Source organism: Ochotona curzoniae, unplaced genomic scaffold, assembly GCF_017591425.1.
Source record: "Ochotona curzoniae isolate NIBS_2020 unplaced genomic scaffold, NIBS_Ocur_1.0 contig_1014, whole genome shotgun sequence".
Taxonomy (NCBI): domain Eukaryota; kingdom Metazoa; phylum Chordata; class Mammalia; order Lagomorpha; family Ochotonidae; genus Ochotona; species Ochotona curzoniae.
The window spans coordinates 4,109,987-4,126,760 of NW_024464920.1; the positions used below are offsets into that span (position 1 = coordinate 4,109,987).

Genomic DNA, 16,774 nt, shown 5'->3' on the forward strand with positions numbered 1-16,774 from the left:
GAACTGGTCCAGCCTACCTGAGCCCCAGACCTCACACGTATGCTGGGTACAGTAACCTGGCCTGGTCTGGGCTACTCCTTGCCTTGGTTCTTGCTCACCCGCAGGGAAAGCATCCTAACAAAGGAGTCACTAAGCTCCTCTATCTCCTAGCAACACACACTGATGGGTCCTTGGCCCAGGTTAACTTAGTCCACATCTTGTCCTGGCAGGTACAGTATCTGCCCAGCTGGCCTATACCTATTCCAGTTATTACTCTTCAGAGTTACAGCCCAGCCGTACGTGGTCCACTCTCAGCCACAGCTCTAACCTGGTTCAGCAGGAACTGAGATCTAGCCCAGGTCATTCTACACCCACCCTGACTAGTACCAGTGAGTACCACTAGTACCAGTGAGTGCTGGAATCTGGTCCAGTCTGGCGCTCCCCAGAGCCAGTCCACTCCCATGCCGAGGGGGACTACAGCCATGTCCAGCCCAGATCATCACCCCATTCCAGGCCCTGTGCTCACCAGTGGGAACCCCAACCCTGCCAGGGTGTCCTCTTAGCTCCCCAAGCAGACCAGTTCCCAGCCGCAGATCCTGTGCGTGCCAGTGAAGATTGCATTTCCACAGGGGTGAGCCCGCATACCCCTCAACAGATTCTGCCCCCAGACCTGATTCTTTCATGTGCTAGTTAGCATCATGGACCAGCCTCACATTACCCATCCCCTGTTCTGAATCTCACTGCACCGTGATCTGGCCCCATCAGGTCAGCCCTCAAGCCTCTCTGTAAATCTGCCTTTTATACAGAGAGGAAGAGAGACAGAGAGGAAGATCTTCCGTCCATTGATTCACTCCCCAAGCAGCCGCAATGGCCGGAGCTGCACCAATGTGAAGCCAGGAGCCTCTTCCAAGTCTCCCACGTGGGAGCAGAGTCCCAAGGCTTTGGGCCATCCTCGACTGCTTTCCCAGGCCACAAGCAGGGAGCTGGATGGGAAGCAGGGCCACTGGGATTAGAACCTGTACCCCTATGAGATCCTGGCACATGCAAGGCGAGGACTTTGACCACTAGGCTACTGTGCTAAGCCCAACAATAAATAAATTTTTAAAAATACAGCCAGGTAGGGGCCCGGCGCGGTGGCGCAAGTGGTTAAAGGTCCTTGCCTTGCACGCCCGGGATCCCATATGGGCGCCGGTTCTAATCCCGGCAGCCCCGCTTCCCTTCCAGCTCCCTGCCTGTGGCCTGGGAAAGCAGTCGAGGACGGCCCAAAGCTTTGGGAACCTGCACCCGCGTGGGAGACCCGGAAGAGGCTCCTGGCTTTGGATTGGCATAGCATTGGGTGTTGCGCTAACTTGGGGAGTGAATCATCGGACGGAAGATCTTCCTCTCTGTCTCTCCTCTCTGTATATCCGCCTTTCCAATGAAAAAATAATAAAAATAAATCTTTAAAAAAAAAATACAGCCAGGCAGAATATTAAAAAAAAATCCACAGGTGGATCATGGGAAGGTGGTCAGCTGCCTTGAAAGATCAGGGGATAGAGAGGCATCACAGGGCTGATACCTGTCCCTGTTTAATATTTTCCTGTTTTAAAAAATATGTATTTATTTTTTATTGGAAAGGCAGATTTCCAGAAAGGAAAGACAGACAACAAGATCTTCCATCCACTAGTTCACTCCCCACGAGACCACAACAGTCAGACCAGAGCCCATTTGAAGCCAGGAGCTTCTTCCAGGTCTCTCGTGCAAATACAGGGTCCCAAGGCTTTGGGCCATCCCCCACTGCTTTCCCAGGCCACGAGCAGGGAGCTGGATGGGAAGTGGAGCAGCTGGGACACAAACCGGCTTCTGTATGGTATGTTGCTGCTTGGGTGTGCGGAATTCGCCAGTTGAGCCATTCATGGCGCCCGCCCCACCCTATCCAATCTTTCATTTGTATTCTCTTTAAAAGCTCCAAGCACCTCATTTAGCAAGGAGACAATTTTTCAAAAAAAAAAAAAAAGTAAATGAAATATCTTATTTTAAAAATGATATACTTTTATTTTGAAAGACAGATTTTCACAGAGGGAAGAGACAGAGAGTTCTTCCACTCAAGCGGCTCCAAATCCCAGAACTGAGCTGATTCAAACCTGGGAGCCAAGAGCTTCTTCCTGGTCTCCCATGGGGTGCAAGTGCCCAAGCTCTTGGGCAATCCTCCATTGCAAAGTGGTGCAGCTGGGGCTCAAAGCAGTGCCTACATGGGATGCCGGTGCTTGCAGACGGGTGACTAGTCTGCTAAGCTACTGTGCCAGTCCCCCCAGGAGACCGGACCTTGGCTACCCTCTCATCAATGGACAGATGACACTTCACTCTCAAGCTTTGACCTCTGCTTGGATTTGGCACCATCGTTTGGGTAACAGAACCAAGCTCCCCACGCTGGCTGGTCGGGAAAGCCTGTGATGTTCTTTTCCTTTTGCAGTTACCTAAAAGTTCAAGGCGCCCTTGCTGACATTCTTGTTTGGGGGCCCAGAAGTTAAAACTTAGTCACTGCCTCAAGCCCTTGTTTTAGGAAAGAATGAGGTGGCTGTTGCATAACTCAACAGCCAGTGGGTGGGTGCGGGGGCTGAAGGAATGGTCCCTCACCCTCCCTCTTGCAAGGCATGGAGCTCTGAGAACCAGGGACAGGCCTGTGGGTGGGCAGGGTGGGGTGCAGGCAACAGCGCCCAGATGGTCCCTCTGTAGAGCCTTCTCTTGTCCACAACACTCGAGCATAGCAGGACGTGAGAAACCCCTGGAACGCCTGCAGGGAGAGGGCAGGTTCAACCCTCACGCCTGCCCCGCCCACCAGGTGCAGTCTGCTCACCTCGGGTCCCTCCGGACATCCTGTGCCCCCAAGCTAACGCCCCCCAGCTTCCACAGCCTGGGCCAGGTGGGCTCCTCCCTGCCCTGTACCCCCCTCCCTGCCTGAGTCACCTTCTGCTACCCCCACAGCTCTGGGATGTCTTGCTCTCCCCCCACCCCCATCCCAACACACACACACCCCTGCAATTTCTCAGCTGCCTTCGTCCTACAGAGGGTCACCCCCAAACTCCCTGCCCCTCCCCCAGCCTTCGTTCCTCCTCCTCCTCCATCTGTCCCTCCATTCACTCCCAGCTCCGCATCACGTCTTCATCTCGCTGCACCCACACACACTAAGGCGATTTTAGGCTTTGCTCCTCATCATCCAAAGGCTGGGCCTCCCGCCCTCCCGTCCCTCCGGCCAGCTGTGCGGCTCCCAAATTCCGGGCGAGATTCCCAGGCAAAGAACAAGGAAAAAAAAAAAAAATCAGAGCAGTTTGGGAAGTAAACCGAGACTGAGGAGGGAGGCGGGAGGACCCAGGTGGTGGGGGGGAGGTTGGTGAGGCAGTCCGGTCCCACCCAGTTTAGGGATTGCCCCTGCCTTCTCCCCCTCCCCCTTCACCTGGCCTTAAAGGGCCCGGCCCCTGGCCGGCGGCTACTTAAGGCTGAGGGACGGCGGCAGCAGAGACCCGCAGCTGCTTTGCGACCGTTCTGGGAAGAGTGGACCGGAAAAAAAAGATAATAAATCCTGACCATGACCGCCCCCAGGCTGCTGTCACGGCCGCCGCTCCTGCTGCTGCTGATTTTGCTGCTGGCCGCCCGCGCAGCGGGGGCTTCGGCGCGGTGCCGGGGCTGCGGGCAGGGGGCGCAGGCGGCGTGTCCCGAGGGCTGCGTGGAGGAGGACGGGGCGCCGCCGGCCGAGCGCTGTACGGAAGCCCGGAGCTGCCCGCGCAGAGAGGGGCAGCCGTGCGGGGTCTACACCCCTGCCTGCGCCCCTGGACTGCAGTGCCTGCCGCCCAAGGAGGAGGCGCCGCTGCGGGCGCTGCTGCAGGGCCGGGGCAGCTGCCGCCAAGCCCGCGCGCCCTCGGGTGAGTGCGCGCCGCGTCCCGGAGAAGGGTCCCCAGAGATGCGCCCCAGGTCCCGGGAAGGGGTCATCGCGACGGGAGAAGGGGGTGCTCCCTGGGGCAGGGGTAAGGGAATGGGATCTGTAGCCCGGAGCAACTGGAAGGCTGGGTGTGGCGAAGGGGAATTGATGAGCCGCGAGGTGTCTGAGCTTGTAACTTTTTTTTTTTTTTTGGAGGAGTGTGCTCCTCCTATTTTCCCATGAGACGTGGAGCGCTGTAGGGTCATCCCACGTTCCCCCAGCAGATCCAATTCTTTTATCCCTCAGTGGCCCTAGCAAGGGAGAAGGGGATTCCACACTCTCCAGATTCACACACGCAGAGAATGTCTCTTCCTCTCCTGTTACGTGCACAGGAACTTGAACTTGGTGTCTAAAACAGAAGATGCTCCAGAGCCAGAGTTGTCCCAAACCGGAGTAGGGACAGGCAGGCAGCCCTAGAGGGCCCATGAGAGAGATTATAACCTGCTCACACCCGCCCGCCTCCCCTGGTAGAGGGGAATGGACTGAGTCAGCACCCCGAAGATGGGGGCAACAGGGAAAGGGGGAGAATGTCAAAGAATTCCAGCCGCCCCCAGCCCCAGAGGCTGCTGGGTTCTGGAATTCTTCCATGGAAAGAGCCTGGACGTTAGCTTGCAGTTTCTTTCCATCTCCAATGCTTTGAGGCCAGGCTTCCAGGGTCTTTCTGGAAAGTGCAGTTGGGATGGGCGGGAGAAGGCAGCTCCTTGGAGGGAATGGGGGATGTGGCCTGCGAAGGGAGGCGGGTACCACCGGGAAGCACGAGAATTCGCCTGGGGATGGCCAGGAAACACCCTGGAGGAGCCTGGAGGTGGCAGACGGGAGTTTGTTTTCCTGAGAGCAAGAGAAGGCACCCCCAGGACATCTGATCTCTGCCTTGGCGGCTGGAGTGGATTTCTAAGCAATAGGCTCCCCTTCCTGCCTTCCGCACCTCCAATTTATCCCCCCTCTCCTTCCCTAAGCTCACCCCAGCACCCCCAGAAGCTTTCTCCCGTTGCCCCAAGCCTCACCTTTGTCCATCCTGGCCAACCTGGGATCACAGGGGTGGAGCAGGGCTGATCCCTGGGGGACCTCCCATTGCAGTGCCCCAAAAGGAGGGTCTAGGAGGTGTGGGCTGAGTCACAGCAGGTCACAGCGGGGACACACATTCCACTTGGTTCCCTGATGACCTCCTTGGCTTTCTTGGCGTTCCTGCCCCGTCTCCTTGGCTTGGTGCATCCCCTGCTGGCGGCAGGTGGAATAACCAGACCTTGTTGCCTTTGGTTTATTATCTGCTTTACACAAGGGTTCTCCTGCCTTAACAATCTCTCTGGGGAAGACTGGAGGGAGTTGTGACCTGTTTGCCAGGTTCGGGGCAAGGGGCAGGAAGAGGCAGGTGTGCGCCCCTCGCTTTTTGTTCTGCTGCACAAGTTCACTCTTCCTTCCCCTGAGTGAGCAGTGGTGACGGTGGTGAGCCCTTCTCATTAGCCTGGGCCTCTGCTCTCGTTCCCCCTGTGGCTTTAGAAGAGAACCCCAAGGACAATAAGCCCCAAGCGGGGGCCACCCGACCCCAAGATGTGAACCGCAAAGACCAGCAGCGCCATTCAGGGACCTCTGCCGCCCGGACCAATGCTGGGGGCATCCAGGACAGCGAGATGGTGCGTTTGGGACCGGTGGGGACCCCCTGGGGCAACATCCTGGCTGAGAGCTTGGAGCAGTATCTGGAGGGCCACTCTGATGCACCTGCCCTTCCCGCTGCCCGCAGGGTCCCTGCCGGCGACATCTGGACACAGTCCTGCAGCAACTGCAGACCGAGATCTTCCGAGGCACTCAACCCCTCTATGTGCCGAACTGTGACCATCGCGGCTTCTACCGGAAGCGGCAGGTAAATCCAAGTCAGACCCTGACCTTGTCTTTGGTCATCCCCTTCTGACTTGAGAACCCACACAAAACCTAAAGATCCATACCTTGTAGCAGAGGTCCCCAAGTCACCCAAGCTCTTGAGCCAAGGGAGGATGGATGGATGGACATTCATGGACTTGCAAACCTTAGAAGCATGCTTTTTCTTGCCCAGCCCCCGTCATCCTGGCGCTGGTACTTAGGGAATGCCACCAGGCTATAGCCTAGCAGGAGGGGGTGACACCTAGTGGGTCAAGAGAGGCACCTGCCAGCCGTTTCTGAGGTCCAGGAGCCCCTTCCCACGTCTCCTGACCTTGAACTCCTGGTCTCTCCTCAGTGTCGCTCCTCCCAAGGACAGCGCCGAGGCCCCTGCTGGTGCGTGGATCGCATGGGCCAGCACCTGACCGGCTCTCCAGATGGCAACGGAAGTGTCTCCTGCCCCAGCGGGGGGAGCAGCAGCGGCTAAAGCTGGACTGGGGAAAGGCGGGAGGGGGGACTGTAGGGGTGGCAGCTGCAGGGCCCGTGATGAGAATGAGTAACTCGGGTTCTGCCTCCAAGCCCTGCCACGTTGCCCCTACCCCCACCCCAGGCCCTTGTACGTCTCCCGGGAAGGTTAACAGCTATCAATAAAGCTGCCTTGGAGGGGCGCCACAGCGTCTCTGTGTGTGCGTGTGTCTCTCACAGCTCTCTGGAGCCCTCATCCCTCGCCCCTTGCCCTTCTTGTGGCTACCCTGGGTCCTATCCACTGCACTTGGATGACTGGATGTGGCCACGTGCCTCCAGCCCTCAGGCCACACCCAGCTCTCCTCACCCCTGCTGGGAACTAGGGGGATGGGGTGGGGAGGTTGGGAGGAGCAAGGCTGAGATCACAGCCTGCTCGCAGCCTGTTGCCAATGCTGCACTTTGGACAGGAGCGGAGGAGAAGGGTTAATCGTTAATCTCCAGCAGGAAGCCTCAAAGAGATGCTCTCCTCTGACCTTCGGTGGTTTTCCTACTAAGCAGGGAAGGATAGGATGGTTTGGGGGTCATGATTTTGTGATATTGATAGGAGCTCCCCCCTGTCCAAACACACACACACACACACACACACACACACACACCTTATTCTGTGCATACAAGCACACTGGGAGGGTTGCTTTATCACCCGCTGGACAAGAAGGAAGAAAACCCATACCTTGAAAATGTCACCTGCCTGGGCGTCACTGGGCCGCCGAAGCACAGCAGCTCTTGTGTGTGGCCAAGGCGAGTTGTGTTGCCTGCAGGTGTGGGGACCAGCTGAGGTTGGCACCCAGCAATCTCACACCCCCCCCCCCGAGAATGCCTCAGGGTCACGAGTATCACCAGGGCTACAACCCCATCAGAAGGTGGCTGCCCACATATGCTCACATGCTTGGGAACCCAATGCCTTGGCCCAGAAAGATGGTTCTGAATCTGCTTGCTGACCTTCAGCCCGCTCCATGGTAAACTGGAAGGTGAACCGGGTGATAAGACTTATGGAGGGAGGCAAAGTCCCCATCAAGACAGAGCGGGGCAGCCAGTCGGGGATTTCAGCGCTGAAGGGATGCAGCTGCTGAAGAGAAGCGCTGCTCTCTGATAATCTGTTGTGCTCTCCGAGGCCCCCTCCTCCTAAAAGGACTTTAGTCTTTGGAGCTGACAGCTCAGAGAGAGAGCAGAGCGAGCAAGCGGGACAGGCGCTCAGCGGGCCAAGGCTGTGGAGGAAGGGAGGGGGCTATCTGCGCCCCCCACCCCTGAGACCGGAGACCCACACACCATGGAGCCAAGGGGATCCCACGGGCGGAGGAGGCAAGGCCTGGGAGGGAAGCCCAAGGAGCTGCGTCCCGGAGGAGGTGAGCAGAGAGCCTGGGGCTGGGCTGGGCGAAACCTGTCCCCTGACTCCGATCACTTCCACTTCCCCGAGTGGGAGACACAGACCACAGCTTCCCCCCATGCCCCAAGCTGGGAGTTGAAGATGAGCTGTATACTCTGACCCTCTCTCCCGCTGCCTTCCTCACCCCAGAGGACCAAGGCAGGAACTTCCTATCCCCTGAAGCACCCTGTTTCCAGAAATGTCACCGGCTCCCTCGCTTGCCAAGGGCCCTTTGGCCACTGCAACACTAATTTCCTTTTCTAGTGGCCCCCCACCCATGATTGCAGATGTGACTGGCTGGGGACAGAAGCATTTCCTAGATACAGGATGCTCCTGGACCTGCAGCAGGCGTGGGAGTCCGGACTCCGGACCCCGCCCCTTCCCCCCTCCCAAGGCACTGCCCTTTGACCCCTCCCTCTAGGAGACACAGAGCTGCAGGGAGCCCCCGACTTGGCGCAATGGACCCAAAATATGGAGGTGAGGGACGTCAGAGGTCAAGACAGAGAGACCCTGGGATGGGAGGAGGCAGGGATGAGAACCGGCTTGATGATAAAGACGACTTGTTCTCCAGCTCAAAGATCAGGGTGGAATGAAGGGTTAGGCTGCAGGACCCTGATGCGCAGGTCCTCAGGGGGCAGTCAGTGAGCGGAGGCTTCCTGGCCCTAGGGTTAGAGGTCAGGGCTAAGAGCCAGAGGTTTGAGTGACACGGACTCAAAGGAGCCAGAGTGCTGCCATTATTTTTGCTTCAAATAGTTATTTCTAATTAATTCAAGAGAAAGATAAATAGCTCCCCCGCACATGGATTCGCGTCCCAACAACAATGGCTGTGGCTGGGCTGGGCTGGGCTGGGCGGGCCCGGAACACAACTTAGGTGTTGCACAAGGATGGCAAGAACCCAATTATCGGAGTCACAACTGCCCTCAGGATCTGTGTGAGCAGGCAACTGGAGTTACAGGGAGAAATGGAAATGAAGGGGAGAGGGAGAGAGAGATGGTTGCAGCAGCCAGGGTCGGGCCGGATGAACACCAGGAGCCTGGCACTCCAACCAGCCTCGCAGGTGAGTAGCAGTGACCCAAGCACTTGGGCCATCCTCCGTTTCTTCTCAGAGTGCATTAGCAGCGAGCCAGATCAGAAGTGGAACAGCTGGGACTTGAATTGATGTTCCTAATAACAGTGGCACCACACACGGCAGTTTAACCTGATGTGCCACCATGCCAGTTGCCCCTGCTGTCATTCTTGATCCTCACTACTGTCCAGGGGGCGCTGGGCAGGGATCAGGGCCTGGCAGGGACACAGCCATGGATTCCCTACCCGCACTGCGAGAGGCTCAATCAAGGCTGCATGGCTGGAGAGACAGTGGGCCCTGCTTCCGCTTTGTCTTACAGGCTGTAAAGCAGCGATTGCTGGAGCAAGCGGAGCCACAGCTGCGGAAGCTGCTGGATCGGGCCATGTGGGAGGCTGTGCAGGCGTACACACTGCACGACAAACCTCTGCCCGCCGCTGCCCCAGATGCCCTGAGCAGGTGAGGAACCTGGGGCGGTGGCGGGGGGGGGGGGGGGGGGGGGGGGAGTTGCTGCAGCCGTCCCCTCTGTTGGAAGCGAAGCCGGCGCCACCCTCACTCCCATCCGTCTCGTCTCATTGCCTGCTGCTGCTACCTCCCACCTCCTGCACTTTGCCCTGCCCCTGACCTTGCCCTGCTGCTGGCCTCAACTGACCTCTTGCATGGCCTCTGCCCACTACCTGCTGCGTGCTCCCTATAGACCCTGACCCATCTCAATGCAGGGACCGGCGGCCAGCGCAGGGGAATCGGAAAGTTTTCATCACCCGCAAGTCCCTGATTGAGTAAGCGGAGCGGAGGGGGAAGCGGGGAGAGGAGGGGCTTCAGCCGGGAGGGGGGAGGTCCAAGGACACCCTCCCCAACCCCCATCCCCAGGCTCGAGGTGATCCCGAGAGGAAGATGAAAGAGAGCTGCTGCTGCAGTTCAGATTTCCACCCCCCTCTTCCTCAACATTTGCCCTTGGGCATGGTTGAGGGACAGAAGGCCCAGGCAGAAGTCCCTGCCATGACCCAGACCTGAGGCCCCTCCCACGCCGTCCCTGCAGCGAGCTGTTGGAGGTGCAGCATGTCCGTACCGTCTACCACTTGTTCATTGCTGGCCTGTGCTTCATCGTCAGCATCCTGGCCGTGGACTTCATCGATGAGGACAGGTAAACCAGCCCCCAGCCAGCAGGGGACAGGCACACACAGATCCAACCGGAGCTGCTGGATTCCCAGCGCCCCCAGAATTCTCACCCTCCCCCCAAGCTTAAGAGGGTAAAAGTTGTTCTTGTAATGGACGGCAATCTTCCTGCCTGATGCATTCTCCCCATCTTGGCCTGTCGTCCCAGGGCCAGCCCAAGACAGATGTGGGAGCATGCGTGCACTCCTTAAGCTGCAGCTATTGGGTGCCCGCTGAATACCAGCCCTGGGGTGGGGTGGGGAGGGGGGACAGAGACAAAAGGAGGCAGATACCCTCCTTGTCTGTGAGGCCCCGAAGAGTATCCTCTACTTCAAGGTCAAGAGCCCCAGAGGGCTGCATCCCCCCCACCAAAAAAAAGGGTGCATCTTCCCACTCTATAGCTGCAGGTTCAACACTATCACTTACTTCTGGTAACCTATTGTTAATTACACATGTATTACCAGGATAGAATCTCAGTTTTAAAATAAAAAATCTCATACACTTTAAAAAATATTTAATCATTTATTTGAAAGGGAGCGCTCCCATCCACCAGTTCACTCTGTCCCCAAATGCTTGCCACAGCCAGGGCCCGACCAGGCTGAAGCCGGGAGCTGAGATAATCCAGGTCTCCCACAGGGTAGCAGGGACACATGTGCTCAAGTTGTCGTCTGTGTCCTGCCAGGGTCTGCATTGGCAGGGAGCTGGCATGGGTGGGACACAGTGAGGACTCAATCCAGGCATTCCAGTATGGAATGCAGCCTTCTCAAGTGACCTCTGGGTTGCCCCAAAGGCCAGTTCCCAAATGAACTGTTTCCTGTAAAGTGACCTCCATAACCAGCTTCCAGTCCCATTTCCCACCTTTGGCGATGTTAAGATGCCCTCCAGAGCAGTCTCACCCAGATGTGCCCAAGAAGCCAGGAGAGCAGGGAACCTACGTGCGTGCGACAGGGCACCTGTGCCTGCGCCATCTGGTTTCCCTCCCTAAGGATCCGGTCATGGCAGCCCAGTTATCTGAATGACCGCAGAGCACGGACGTGCTAGCTTTGGCTTACTTCATCCTCTATTTTTGATCCTTGAAAGGATTAAAAATACATTGATTTCTTTGAGAGATAGATATATCCCATTTGCTAGTTCCACGAATGTCTGCAATGAATGGCTGGGGGGCTGGGCCAGGCCCACGTGGGAAGGCAACACAGGTCTCCCGTGGAGTTGAGCCATGGCTGCTGCCTGCTGTGACACAGGAGGCAGAAGCCAGGGTGAGGACCTGGAGCAGGGACCTGAACCCAGGCACACTGGTGTGATCCCAGGCCCTGATGTCTCACCTCATGAAGATCTAGCTCCTTGCTACCATGTCTGGGAAGGCAGCCAGAGATTGCCCAAGTCCTTGGGCCCCTGCACCCACATGGGAGCCCCGCAAGAGGCTCCTGGCTCCTGGCTTTGGCCTGGCCCAGCCTTGGCTATTGAGGCTATCTGGGGAGTGAATCAGTGGATGGAAGATTTCTTCCTTTCTTTCTCTCTCCCTCTCCTTCTTTCTCTCTTTGTTTCTCAAATAAATGTATCTCTTTTTTTTCTTTCTGTAAGATTTTGTTTATTTATATTGGAAAGCCAGATTTACAAAAAGAAGCATAAACATCTTCCATCCGCTGGTTCACTCCCCAAGTGGCCGCGATGGCTGGAGCTGAGCCAATCTGGAGCCAGGAATCAGGAGTTTCTTTCTGGTCTCCCACAAGGGCACAGGGTCCCAAGGCTTTGGGTCGTCCTCTACTGCCCTCACAAGCTATAAGCATGGAGCTGGATGGGAAGTGGAGCAGCTGGGATAAGAACTGGTGCCCATATGGGATCCTGGCACATATAAGGCAAAGACCCTAGCCACTAGGCTACCGCACCAGGCCCTCAAATAAATACATCTTAAACAAACTATGCCACCTCACTTGGGTAGTGTCCAAAGTGCCAAGTTCCTCTCCAACCCGGGGACCATCCACCATCAGAAGGCTCTGATGGTCACCCAGGTTCAACCTGCAGGTCTGCCAAGTTTGTCTCTCTGTTCCCTTGACCCTCAGGCTGATGCTGGAATTGGACCTTCTGATCTTCAGCTTTGGACAATTGCCCCTGGCGTTGGCAACCTGGGTCCCCATGTTCCTGTCCACTTTGCTGGTGCCCTACCAGGCCCTGTGGCTGTGGGCGAGGCCCTATGCCCTGGGGGCGGGCCTGGGCTGCACCTTGCTGGCTGCCCACGCTGTGCTGCTGTGTGTGCTCCCAGTACACATGGCCCTGCATTACCAGCTGCCGCCTGCCTCCCGCTGCATCCTGGTCTTCGAGCAGGTGAGGCCCACAGTGGGGCATTCTGCAGGGGCCTCGCCTGGCCCCTATTGCTTAGACTGTTCAAAGGGGCCCCCATCACACAGCACTACAACCAGCCCACTGCTGCAGTCAATGCAAGCACAGAAAGGTTAAGCGGTGAGTTCAGAGTCCCGTAACAGTTGGGCCTCCCTTCCCCTGCACCCCAGGTGAGGCTCCTGATGAAGAGTTACTCCTTCCTGAGAGAATCCATGCCTGGAATCCTTTCTGCCAGAGGAGGTGAGGCTGTCATCCCGCCCAGCAGTGAGTCCAGAGGAAGCCTGAGAGGAAGTCTGCGCTGCCCTCCTGAGCCCATGCAACTTGGCATCCAAGCTTCCGGGAACCAGATAATGGCGGTGCCTGGAATGGGAGTCACAGGGGGGCGCCGGACAGCAGCTCAGCCTCTGCCCCATCTACCCCACGGCCCAAGCCCCTCTCCTGTCCCAAGCCCCTCTGCCCAATGCCATGGCCCTTCCCCCACAGCACTGTCCCTCGCTCATCCTGACTCTTCCCCCTTTGCAGGTGAGGGGGCACAGACCCCCAGTTTTTCCAGCTATCTCTACTTCCTCTTCTGCCCCACACTCATCTACAGGGAGACGTACCCCAGGTGAGACCCTTTTCCTGTGTCCCTTCCCTTTGCTCACCCTGGGGTCCTGAGTCTGAGCCCAGGCAGCAGCCACTTGTCCAGGAAGCACCTAGGAGTGGCAGGTGGACCAGCACCCTATTCTTGTCCCATCCATCATGACATTCAGTGACTGAGATGACCACGTGGTCCTCGTTAACCTGGGGCCCATCCTGGTTTAGTACTGAAAACCCCATGCACCCTCGTTGGTCTCCTTGGCTAGTGTTCATACTACAAATCAAGTTGCCACATCTGTGGTGGAGTAGCCCAAGGCATCTGAGACCACACCTCACCTACCCAGGTGTGAGCCACAGAGAGAAGGCTCTGGAACTCCGGCCCCTGCCTGAGCAGGGACCAACATTAGAAAGTTAAGAAACGTATAATAGGGCTTGGCATGATGGCTCAACTGGCTAAACCTCCCCCTGCAAGTGCCAGGATCCCATATGGCTGCTGGTTGATGTTTCAGCTGCTCCACTTCCCATCCTTTGCTTGTGGCCTGGGAAAGCAGTGGAGGACGGCCCAAAGCCTTGGGACCCTGCACCCATGTGGGAGAACCAGAAGTTCCTGGCTCCTGGCTACGGGTCAGCTCAGTTTTAGCCTTTGTGACCACTCGGGGAGTGAATTGGCAAATGGAAGATCTTCCTCTCTATTTCTCCTTCTCTCTGTACATCTGGCTTTCCAATAAAACTAAATAAATCTTTAACAAAAGAAAGAAAATAAAAAGAAACATACCTTTCCCCTTGCTACTGCAGGACGCCCAGCATCAGGTGGAACTATGTGGCCAAGAACTTGGCGCAGGTCAGACGCTGAGGGAGAAGGCTGGCACCCGCGGGGCCCGTGGTGCCTGACGGGGTGTTCCTGGGTGTGGTACGGGCAAGGCCTTGTTGGAAAGGGTTGTGCAAAGGGCAAGAAGTAGCCCACACCGGGCTGCAGGTTCGATCCCAGGATGAGGAAGCAGCTGCTGGGGCCTCCTGCAGCTGCCTGCCCCCACCCCACTCTCCAGGCCTTTGGCTGTGTGCTCTACGCCTCCTTCATCCTGAGCCACCTCTGTGTGCCCGCCTTTGCCAACATGAGCCGTGAGCCCTTCAGTACCCGGAGCCTCGTGCTGTCCATCCTGCACTCCGCACTGCCAGGTGAGTCCACCAGGGGCACCGCAGCCTCCCTGGGCCCTGGTTCCACTGTCTCCTGCACCTTGCATCAGGTTCAGCACCTTCTAGGTCCCCTGGCATTTGTTCTCCCCTTTGCACTCCAAGTGGCTAAGGGCTTTAAGATTCATCTTTGTGTCCCTAGCACCTAGCAGGCAGTCAACAGGTGCCAAATAAATGTTCACGAGCAAAGGGACGGTCTGATGAACTTGTCCATGACTGACAAACAAGTGGGAAGCTCTGGTTCCGAGGGGGGTTGGTTACTGAACTCCTCCCGGGAGCTCAGAGCAAGGCTGCCTCTGGCTAGGGCGGAGGCTCAGCTGCAGCCTCACCCGCAGCCCCCTTGTACCCATTTGCCAGGCATCCTGATACTGCTCCTCATCTTCTTCGCCTTCCTCCACTGCTGGCTCAACGCCTTCGCTGAGATGCTGCGATTCGGAGACCGGATGTTTTACCGGGTGGGGCCTGGAACCTGGGCCAGCGGGAGCTGGAGGCAGGGAGGGCCGGGAGAAGAGGCGGGCTAGAGGGAGGTGATACCAGGTGTCATTACAGCAGTGCTGCTGTTGCTGCTGCTGACCTGCCACCTCCCCCAAATGAAAAATGTAGTCCTCTGGGCACGGTAATGATGTCGCCCTGCCTGTCCCGCCCAGTGTGGTCTTCTCCTGAGAGAAGCTGGGCAGGAGAGCAGACAGGGGCCCCAGGGCCTGCAGAGGCTGCTGTCTGGGGAGGATGCTGGGGCAGATGCAGGCCCAGTGGACAGCAGGGAAGAAGAAAGCAAGGAGGAAAGAGCCAGGTCAGTGTGGCCAGCTCCTCCCCTTCCCTGCCCCCAGGCCGTGACCACGCCCCTTCTCTCCCCAGGACTGGTGGAACTGCACCTCCTTCTCCAGCTACTACCGCACCTGGAACGTGGTGGTCCACGACTGGCTGTACAGCTATGTGTACCAGGACGGGCTGTGGGTACGGTCCCCACCAGCAGGGGACGCTCTCCGGGACACCCTCTCCCTCCTTCTGAGTCATTGGGTCTCCCCCTTACTAGACCTAAGGGCCCTGCTGGCTCAGTGTGCCCCAGTGCAATGGGTCTCTCTACCCGCCTTCCCTCTTGACTCCTCCTTAACTATCCCTCAAGGAACACACATGTAGCAGTTTTCAGTGACCCAGGACAATGGCTGAGGGAAGTAAACCATATTCCCTCCCCAGTCAACAGCTGCAGCGAGTAGCAGGTGCACGCGGGAGACAAATGTCCGCTCACACCGACCCCGGATCTGTCTCTCTTCCACTACACCACACTCCCTCCTGACTCGCTTAACCGCGGGGCTCTCTCGTGGCCGCTCATTCCTGCCTCCTTCCCACCTCTTGCCAGCTCCTGGGTGGCCGGGCGCGAAGCACAGCCATGCTGGGCGTGTTCCTTATCTCTGCACTGGTCCATGAGTACATCTTCTGCTTCGTCCTGGGTTTCTTCTACCCCGTCATGCTCACGCTCTTCCTTGTCACGGGAGGTGAGCTTGGTCCATCACCACCCCAGGGTCGGGCTCTTAGAGATGCTAGGTTGATGGCAGAGGCGGCTCGTCTGAGGCTGATGGGCCTGAGCAGTGGAGTCGGGTGGGGGGGCCTGGGAGGTGGGGAGGCAGCGTGTGGCAGAAGGTTTCTGGCTGTGGAGGAGCGTGGGAGAGCAAGGGAGGAAGCTGGGAGAGAAGTCAGGAAGATGAGTTCCAGCTATTCCGAGCTAGAGTAACCGTGGTCCCCACATCCCACCCCATCCCGTGCCAGTGCTGCTGAACTTCATCATGAATGACCAGTACACAGGCCCGGCATGGAACGTGCTGATGTGGGCCATGCTGACTCTGGGCCAGGGCATCCAGGTCAGCTTGTACAGCCAGGAGTGGTACGCACAGCGCCAGTGTCCCCCGCTGCAGGTGAGACGGCAGCCCCCACCCTGCCCCAGCAGCCAGCCTCGTGTAGGGTCTCCGAGCCAACAGTCAGGGGTCATGCCCTGGGGGGTGTGGGCTCCCATGACTTAGATACCTGAGGTGTGGGTCATTCCCAAGTCATCCCTCTCTGGCACAGAGGAGCTTCTGGGAGCTGGTGACGCCACGGTCTTGGTCCTGCCGCGCATAAAGATCCAGGGGCCTTTTGCTGCAACGGGCGCTGCCAAGTTCTTCTCGGCCTGCCAAGCTGCCACCGGGGCTCCTCTCTGCCTCTGCAGAGAGAGTTCTGTGTGCAAGACCTCCACCCCTGGGAATTTTAAGGCCTGGTGGACCTCTGAGAATCTGAGCACAGAGTCGGCTTGGGGGTGATGCTCCCAGGATCCTTCTCCCATCCATGACTCTGCAGATCTGGTGGGGCTCCAGGGGACCTTACAGATTTGGGGAGCATGGGGACCACCTAGGTCTGAGAAGGGTTTGCTGATTGACTTTGTACTTTTTACAGCTCAATAAAGTCCTTCTCTCCCTTTTTCTGCACTCCTTAGTATAACCATGCGTCTCTTGGGGAAGGCCCAGCTTGGGATGGGAACTGCTGGGAGCCAGATGCTGTGGTAGCAGGGACTGAGAAGCCAGAACAAGAGCCTGTCTCACTTTCTCGACGCCCCTCCACCCCTCAAAACCTGCCTCAGCGCTTTCCCACTTCAGCTCCCGTCTGCACACTGGCAGAGGGCCCCCCCAGCTGGAGAAGCCACAGAAGAGGGTCCTCCTGGACAGATGGGAGGCAACTCTCTCTCTCTCTTTATTTTAGATTTATTTATTTTACTTGAAAGTCAGATTTACAAAGATAGAGAAGCAGA

At 57.5% G+C, this 16,774-nt stretch overlaps 2 protein-coding genes across 2 annotated transcripts; both read left to right on the plus strand.

Annotated features, from left to right (window-relative positions):
* Positions 1-3,544: 3,544 nt before the first annotated feature.
* On the plus strand, positions 3,545-6,272 carry IGFBP6 (insulin like growth factor binding protein 6). The gene is made up of 4 exons (XM_040977875.1): positions 3,545-3,878; positions 5,432-5,565; positions 5,673-5,792; positions 6,144-6,272. The coding sequence occupies exons 1-4, from the start codon at positions 3,545-3,547 to the stop codon at positions 6,270-6,272; spliced, it is 717 nt and encodes a 238-aa protein (XP_040833809.1).
* Positions 6,273-7,577: 1,305 nt separating this feature from the next.
* On the plus strand, positions 7,578-16,110 carry SOAT2 (sterol O-acyltransferase 2). The gene is made up of 15 exons (XM_040977888.1): positions 7,578-7,653; positions 8,095-8,150; positions 9,059-9,195; positions 9,456-9,515; positions 9,776-9,880; positions 11,952-12,213; positions 12,399-12,468; positions 12,751-12,835; positions 13,603-13,648; positions 13,854-13,983; positions 14,356-14,453; positions 14,854-14,952; positions 15,356-15,491; positions 15,763-15,908; positions 16,060-16,110. Exons 1-15 carry the CDS (start codon positions 7,578-7,580, stop codon positions 16,108-16,110), a joined length of 1,557 nt encoding a protein of 518 aa, XP_040833822.1.
* The last annotated feature ends 664 nt before the right edge of the window (positions 16,111-16,774 follow it).